This window comes from Charadrius vociferus, unplaced genomic scaffold (assembly GCF_000708025.1).
Source record: "Charadrius vociferus isolate BGI_N301 unplaced genomic scaffold, ASM70802v2 scaffold2, whole genome shotgun sequence".
NCBI lineage: Eukaryota > Metazoa > Chordata > Aves > Charadriiformes > Charadriidae > Charadrius > Charadrius vociferus.
In genome coordinates, this window is record NW_009647595.1 from 1,688,500 (window position 1) to 1,696,901 (window position 8,402).

Sequence of the window (8,402 nt, forward strand, 5' to 3'; positions counted from 1 at the left end):
CATGTATATGTATATGGCACGTTATCTACTGCATCGTACGGCTCCACAGCAGGTTTGGGTGATGAGACCGTAAAATGGGGCAGATTTTCCAAAAAACCTTAGTACCCACACAGCAAATCATGGCAGAACTAAAAACCAAACATATTTTAATATTTGACTAGTCTATTTCAGACTTGTATTCTTGAAAGAGCAGAGTTGTTGCAGATGCCTCTGTTTCTCCATCTCCAAGTTAAGATGCCACAACAGGTTCTAAACTCTTCCTAAAAATTTAGGACCTTTTCAGTTTTCTACAGGGCTACCAAATGAAAACCCCACTGGGGATGCCACAGACCTCAGGCCGCTTAATACAAGCAGGAACTGAATGTAGATCCCTTTTAGAAACAAAGAAACCCCAAAATGTATCCCTCAGTTGCCAGCAACTGGTCTGCCTTGTGGTTGTTTTGTGATTGTGAACGGGATCTGCTTCTACATAGAGAGAAAGGGAGAAAACTGAGGGAAAATATTTTCCAGACTCAAAAACTCTCATTTCTGCTGCAACTTCAAGAGAGCGTTGTGTTGGTTTTTCGCAGTCACATCAGCAGTTGTTGTTAACACTACATTCTTCTTCTTCTTCAGGAATCTTATGTTTTTTCAGAAAGAAAAATATCTGTTCCTTCATTCACTTCACCACCACCAGCAAAACAAGAGTTAATTACAGAGAGGAACCAGAGCAGAGGCAAGCTGCACAGAGGAGCCACTGCAGCGTGGAGCATGCAGCCATCCTTAATGCGCAATAGAAATGCAGGTAATGTGCAAAACGAGCTACCCAGCACCAGCAGTAGCTGGAGCAGGCAGCTCATAAAACCCGCATGCAGCCCTGAACGCCACGTAGAGAAACCAAAGTGTGGAATAAAGCGCATCACGCAGCCGCTAGAATGTCACCGTCACACCGCTCAAAATCTTGAGCAAAATCTGTTTCTCTCTGATAACATTGTGGATACAATTAGCTAATAGCTTTAGAAAGGGAAAGCGGAGACTTGTTTCTTTTCTCTCTCCCAATCATTTAAAAGAGAAAACAAAATAAGGCGTTGATCAGTGCCAACTCTCTTATCTATCTCCATTCAAATGACAGCACAATGAGTTTCACTGAGATCGTTCAAAAAAACCCTCAGAACAGATTATGCATGAAGTATTTTGGGCCAAATCCTCAGTTCACGTAAGCAAGTAAGGTCCCGGGGACTTCACGGACCTGCCTATGCTTTATTCCAGCTAACAATCAGTTTTCATTCCCAGTGTGGCAGGTTAGCAAGCAAAACTGACACTCAGCGTGGGATTGCCCTCACCTAACAAGTACAACGCAGAGATCTCCAAGGAAGCTCATTCTTCCTTTACAGCCTCTTCTCTATACAACAGAGATGAAGCAGACATGAGTCTCTGAGGGCCCCGTTCATCTGACCAATTTTGGATTTGATCTCCACCGACTACCAGGCTGTGAGGGGCCACAGCAATTGCAGTGGTTCGGTTCAGCTCAGCATTGCACTTTTGAGGCAACTGTCCCGATTTTCCCCACTTACCTCATTTTGCCTCACATCATGGGGCAGCACGGGAGCACACAAACTGGATCCTTTTCAGATGAAACCAAGCTGGAAGGTGCAGATGTAGATCTGACACACTCCATCTCCACATCTAAATCACCCACACCCTCCCCCTCCTGCCCCCCCAGATGTGTAGAGTATGGAAGCCAGGTTTCGGACTACAGCTCTGCACCCACTAGCCCGTGATAATTGCTAACGTAGACAACAGCCTTCTGGTAGCTCTTGCAGATGTAGCTGCCTGCATTTAATCAAATGAATTCCACCCCAAGTTGTTTTGTATAAATAACATGGCCACAACCCAACAATTCCAAGTGCTGAAGGAGTAGGAATGCTGTTCTTGGGCCATTTTCAGAGTAACATTTTTTGCTCATCTTCTGTCAGGGAGAAGCCCATAGCCAGTATCAAACACAAATGCTTGGTGGGATGCTCTGTTTTGGAGGAACCCATAGTGACTGAGATAACTGGGAGGAGAACAGACTCACCCGCATCTTTCAGCCTCTTCCCAAGATACATCGGTCGTGTATGACCAGCAGATTAGATGGGATGACAATATAAGGACCTTGCCATGCTCTGGTAGTCTGAAGTCCAGAAGGGATGAGGCCAGCCTGGACATCTCTGATGGGAACAAACCTATGACTAATCCCTCAAATTTACAGGCCATGATCCCGAGCCCGCTGGTGTTATCAGAACTTTCCCAGCATGGGATTCATCTGAACAGGTGTTGGTGTCTGTGCCGCAGGACCTGCAATCACCGTGCTTGTACTGCCAGCAGAGAGAAGCCAACACACGTGAGGTGCAACTTATCCCATGCTAAAGCCCATGTCTGGAACAGGTGAGGAGGATAACCCTGAGCAATACTTTGTTCTGTCCATTGACTATGCAGGGAGACAGTGAGGTCCAGCTCTGACAGAGAGGAGTGCTTTGCAGGCATTTGGAGTTAGGTGGGATGAATCCCACCGTGACTCTGACAGGCTTCTGATAACCCCCTAACAACAAATATGGGTCAATAAATTAATACATTCTCAGCCTGCAGGGATCAGCCTTCAAAGGCCTCCAGGCTGGTGGAGCAACCCTTTTTGCACATACGCATTTACAGTGACTCCTTCTAAAATTCACCGTTACCTACCAATGACTGTGTCACAACGCAGGGATACTGTCCTTCCATGCACAAGTAACACGGATTGAATGTTTTTCTGCCCTCCCGTAAGACAGTAAACACCTGTCAGTGCTGCTGGACCAGTTAGCACTGTGTATAGATGCTATACCACGTATATTATCTATGTAACAGACAGAGGATATACATACAGCCATTGCTCAGTTCAGGTTAAGGAGAAAGCAGATAAAAAGCCATTCGTTTAACTGCCCTGAACTTGAGACACATGGCAATCACGCTCCCAAATTTGCATTCTCAAGAGCGCAGGCAAGATTTGGTACTCTAGCTTAAAAAGAAAAACACACTGCAACGGAAATGTACGTCCTTTATTAACAACTTTTCAAAATAAATCTGAAGAAAAAAAGTCTTTGGTGACACTATCTATAAAAACAACCTATCTTAGATGGTGAACCTATGATGTTATACAGGTTAATGAAGTAAACCAAATTATATGGCTTTTTAATTTCTCATTCTCTCTTTTTCTCTCACTCACACACTTGCTTTAGGTTTAATTGCACCATGTTGTCAATAATCAAACAAAGAGGGAGAAACACTTTAAAAAAGATGTGGCAGCACTATGAAAACATTGGTAATGCATTAGAAAATTTTTCTCAAAAATGTACATTTTATACAAAATAAGATTGTATTTTTTGTTTGCTTTTTTGCTTTACATTTGCCCACCTAAGAATTCCCATTTCAGGTTTCCATTCTCATCATCCAAACACTATACATATTTTCTCTCAAAATAAATATACAGGATTATGTACAAGGTCGCAAGGCCCATTGGATCATCACTAATCCACTGTGAAATCGTCACTAAAAACATCATGAAAGGGTGGGAGGGAGCATCCAAAAGCATCTGATGAGTCCCGTAACCCCCCCTAATCTAACTCCCCCAAATGTTATTCCAACTTAAAAAACATGTGTGAAGATGGTTAAAATAGTGGTATAAAGGCCAGCTTGACTTAGTTTTAAACAAGGGTGAGATGTACAAAATTTTGGAAGATGCAGTTTCGTTTCCAGCAGACACCAGCTCAGAGCCTGCGTGGGGCAGGTCCCTTCTCGGAAGACCCCAGGCCATCCCCGTGAAATCCCGCTGGAGCCCAGGGCACCCGCTCTATCAGGCTGACGCCCTTGAAGGCCACATTTCTGCCACAGGCAGCAGAGCCAGCCTGGAAAAAAAGAGCAAACCACCAATCCACCCCGTGCCTTAAGAGGATGTTTAGCTGGAGGAATTATTTAAACTGTTGTGAGATAATACAGATGTTACGACAAACACCGAGTAGCCTTTTAATTTCGATATGGGGGGAGAGAGAAAGAGGAGGACACCGCATTTCACACTGGGAATGTAAAAGTTTTAAAAAACATCCAAGTCTACTTCTAGCTGTTTCTTCCGTTGCTTCAGTGTCAAATGATTACTTCCATTCTCCAAATGACATCTTTTGGTAAATGAGCTATTTTAAAAGGCGCTCATTGGTGAAAGATTAATTTCTTTGTCAAAGTTGGCTCAAAAAAAGAAATTGCAATCTGAAATTGATCAAATCCACGATGTTTGCCGATGGAAAAGATCAAAGCGCTCGATAGCCATGCATTAGCACACCAGTGTGTCCACTATGAAATTGTTACAAAGCTTAAACATTCACATCTAGGAAAAGTGATGGTAATAATTAGAGTTTTTCACAAAATAGAAAGAGGGCAAATAAAATGTTGTACAGGCCCAAGGGACTGCAAGGAGAGCCAGGCACTTTCTATCTTGGAAGGTTGCCCTTATTTTTGTGTCGCTTTTTTCTCATTATGAAACCCTCCTCCAGCAATAGATCTCATTCAAATTATAACTGGGAAGGGTTTCTTTCTCTCTTTCTTTTTTTTTTTTCTTTAATAAATTCAATTAAAAATTCATCAGTTCTCCCAAACTCTAATCCCTACTCTTATTCTGTTTTAATGGCATGGATCTATTCACATTCATCCATCCATCTCACCCCTGATTAAATTAAGGTCAGTAACCTTTACGAAAGGCCACATGCGTAACACTCAGTCAAGTCATCAGGCATTCAAGTACCTGTAAAGTAAAGGCTAACATAGCCTGCTGTTAAAGAAAAATAATTAAAAAAAAAAACTACAAAAGGAGCAACAAGGAGCGAACCTTGTTTCAGCACCATCTGAATTAAGGAGAACCATTAACTCGCAGGTAGGAGGTGATAAAAGGGTGATTTCATTCACTAAGGAAACAGCACAGCTCTGTCCAACACAGATGCACACGGGAGGCTGGGAAGCATGCCTCCTGTCCGTAGCAGCGTTGGCCGATAACGTCCACACTGAGCGGAACAAACGGAGTCTCTAAGCTGGACCTGTGTCCAGCTCATCCCCCGGCTCCCCGGGCCGTGGACACGGAGACCGACGGCCGTTCTCGAGACTGGCCGCGAGGCACATTCTTTCCTAGAGGGACGGCTATGCCCGGGTAACGTGCTGCAAAGAGAGACTCTCCTACCTATCCGCATCCCGTCTGGAGCTAAGCCTTTCATTGTTGCTTGTTTAATCAGCGATCTGTAAACAGAAAGGGCCTCAAATCACATTGAGAGTGAGCTTTAGCACAGGCTCTTTCAGCCACCCCAAAAAGTGACGGTAACAGAATGTCAAACAGCTTAAAAGCTTGGCTTGACTTGCTGCACTCCAAAAATGGTTAGCTACTCCCTTTTTTTACTAAAAACCCAACCCACGTGCCCCAAAATGACATTAACTAAAACCCAAGCAGAATTGTAATTCTTGGTTTTGTAGGGTCCCCTCTTGCCCTCTCCCTCTCCCTGGCCCCTCTTGCTGGCTACAGACCACTAACTGCTTCCCAGAGCTGCTGATGCGCCTGTGGACACATCCACACGCCCGCCTGCATGCGGGGACATGAGCAAAGTGCGAGCCCTGCCAACCTCATCCGGTGTTTGACACATTCTCCAAAAACTGAGTCTAAGGAGATGGCCCTGAAAGACGGTTCCAGTCCCTGAAAGAGCTGCCTTATCTCCAAGAGGAAAAAGTGGCATGGGAGCCGCTGAGCCGTTCACCCTGGAAAATCACACCACAGGACTTCACCTTCCCCCGCAGATCAGCAAGCGCAGACCTGAGAGCACAGGGAAGTGAGGTTCAGGTTTTTACAGGATGTGGGGAGCTGAATTAGCAGCACCCTACAGAGACGGGAGCGTAACCTGCTCCCCATCCCTCCCTGGCCCTGCCTACCTACTCTTGTCTCCTTACACATCTCTCCACATGCTGATTTAACTCTCTAAAATGGCATTAAAATAATCCAATAAATCACCAGACAGTTTTCTGCGATTTTAGAGTTGAATGGGCTCACAGAAGCACCCGGTGGGCACCAGGGTGGCAGAAGGCATGAGGCGAGACTGCGTGGCCAGGGGCTGGGAGAGCCACGGGAGTCGGGGGACAAGTGGCACCGCTTCCTTTCAGCAGCATAAGTCACTAGCTGCAGTCTCACACGTGTTTTGGCAGATTCCTTTAAAGATTTGGTTCAAATTTAACACAAAATGTGAGGAACTTGATGTTCCTTCCCTACTTCTCTGTGCTCTGTTCAAATATTGCAATACATACGCGAGGCAAAGCACTCTTTGCAAGTCTTTACATGTCAGGTTGCATACAAGCATTTAGCAATATGTACTTTGCACTTTTAAAGCAACTTTCTGTTTAGGGATTCCGATCTTACCAGCAAGAGAAATTATTTAGGCTTCACAGCATTCCCTCTATAACCAGTAACTATTACTTTTACAAAGGAGGAAACTGAGGCATGCCTCGGTTATGGGAGTTGCTTAAAGCTGCGCAATAAATCAGTGCCTGAGCCTGAATGAAACTGGTGATGATCCTGGTCCACCCTCCCTATCACTCCAGCTACTCTTCACCCCTACCTGACCATCTGTTTACACAGGAATGAGGTATAGAAAGGCTTGCTGGTCTTTTGGGCATTGGAACTAAACAATCCCGCTGTGACTTTAACAGAGCTCTTGGGGGTGGCGATCGTTACAGAGCACCCTAAACGCACCTCATCAAAATGTGAGAGTTCAAAACGTTTTTAAAGTGCTTATTTTCTTAGCAAATCGGAATGCCATCTTCCTGACCCAAATCACTGCTTTTGTTTTCATTCTTCAATAGAAAGAAACACATAAATAAGCAAAGCACTAAAGAGAAATAAACAACTGGAATATTTCCATTTAAAAATACTTCCATTTGAAATGATAAAACCATTTGGGAGTGTGAGCAAGGCTGGTATTTCAGGGGCAGGTTTTTGTCAGAGTTACCCTGCCTCAAGTACGCCTGGGAGCACCCGCTGCCGCCAGCGCCCAATGTCTGACCACACACTTTACTTCAGGGGTCAGACCTCCAGGGGGGAATTTCTCCACCTATTTGCACTTAAAAGAAAGAAAAAAAGGAAAAGCCCATGCTTTGATTTCATATAAACCAATTCGTTACAGGCCAAATTCCTGCGTTGCGAGCACTAACATGCTTTCTCTTTTTTTGCCAACACCCCTTTTGCCCTCAGAACAAAGCTGTTTCTAGAAATTTAGCAGGCACGGCCAAGCGGCACCAGTGCCCTCGGGCAGCAGGGACTCAGGCAGGCTGTGTGTCCCCCACGCTGGCCGTGCTGACCGCCCCTGGGGTGCTCACCCCCGGGGATGCTCCTCTCCTACCCGAATACACAACCGGCACCGCACCCCGCGGTGTGTGGAGCCCTCCCCGAGCTCCACGCCAGCCCTTTGCTCCCCAGCACCACTCTTCCTCTCCCCTTCAAGGCAAGGCAGATTGCCTCTAAAAAGGGGGTCCCCAACCAGGAGGATCTACGCTCTCGTTTGGCTCATTGGGAGATCTCCAGTTTTCCATCCATCCAAAGGGGTTTTGCCATAGCGGCCGCTCCCAGCTTGGGGAAAACTGAGGAAAAAAAATTATTAAAAAGTCAGCAGTAAATGAGAAACACTAATACTTCAGTTCTGTCCTGCTTGTGCTCAATTTGTTTCTGAACCTGCTGCATTTTCTCCCCGTGAGATTCAAGCATTTAACTTTGCAGGGGAAAATGAATGAAAATTGCAATGACAATCAAATGCATGAAAGAAAGAAACGGCAGCTTTTGAAATATTCACAACCAACACAATTTTGATTAAAGAAAGAACTCTGTTTTTAATAGGTTTTTTTTTTTTTGATCATTAAAAAAGTTTAAACCTGCATAGCAATCATTTCAAAAATAATTATTTAATGTTCCATAATGAAACTGTACACGACCTAGTCTTGAGCGACAGAGGGCTACCGGGCGGCTGGGTGCAATCCGGAGCAGCCTGCCCTGGTGCCGGGCGGCCGCCGGCCGGGCTCGGGCGCTTGCTGTCGGCAACACAGTCTGGCTCCACACACCGGCGGCGGGGGCAGCTCGGCCCCCTCAGCAGCGCTCCTCAGAGTCGTTCAATGTCTCGGTACTTCTTCCTCAGGATGGAGACCTGGTCTTTAAAGAGGACAGGGTCGAGCCTCATCTGAGAGTGGATCAGCGGCATATAGCCAAACCAGCTGGCGAAAGTGTTCATGCAGCTCTGCCGCTGGGCAAAGTGGTCGGGGTCGGCCCAGCGCGAGGCCCGGGAGGTCTGTGAGGAGAGGAGAGAAGAAATCAGACATCGGCCGCGACACAACAAAATGGC

The 8,402-nt window shown here is 45.7% G+C and overlaps 1 protein-coding gene across 1 annotated transcript in view; it reads right to left on the reverse strand.

The window, feature by feature from the left end:
- Positions 1-7,870: 7,870 nt before the first annotated feature.
- The window catches only part of EXT1 (exostosin glycosyltransferase 1), a 188,589-nt gene continuing 188,057 nt past the window's right edge, over positions 7,871-8,402 (reverse strand). Inside the window, exon 12 of the mRNA XM_009881027.1 lies at positions 7,871-8,348. Coding sequence (XP_009879329.1) covers positions 8,163-8,348 — 186 coding nt within the window. The 3' untranslated portion in view covers positions 7,871-8,162. The remainder of the gene's footprint in view (positions 8,349-8,402) is intronic.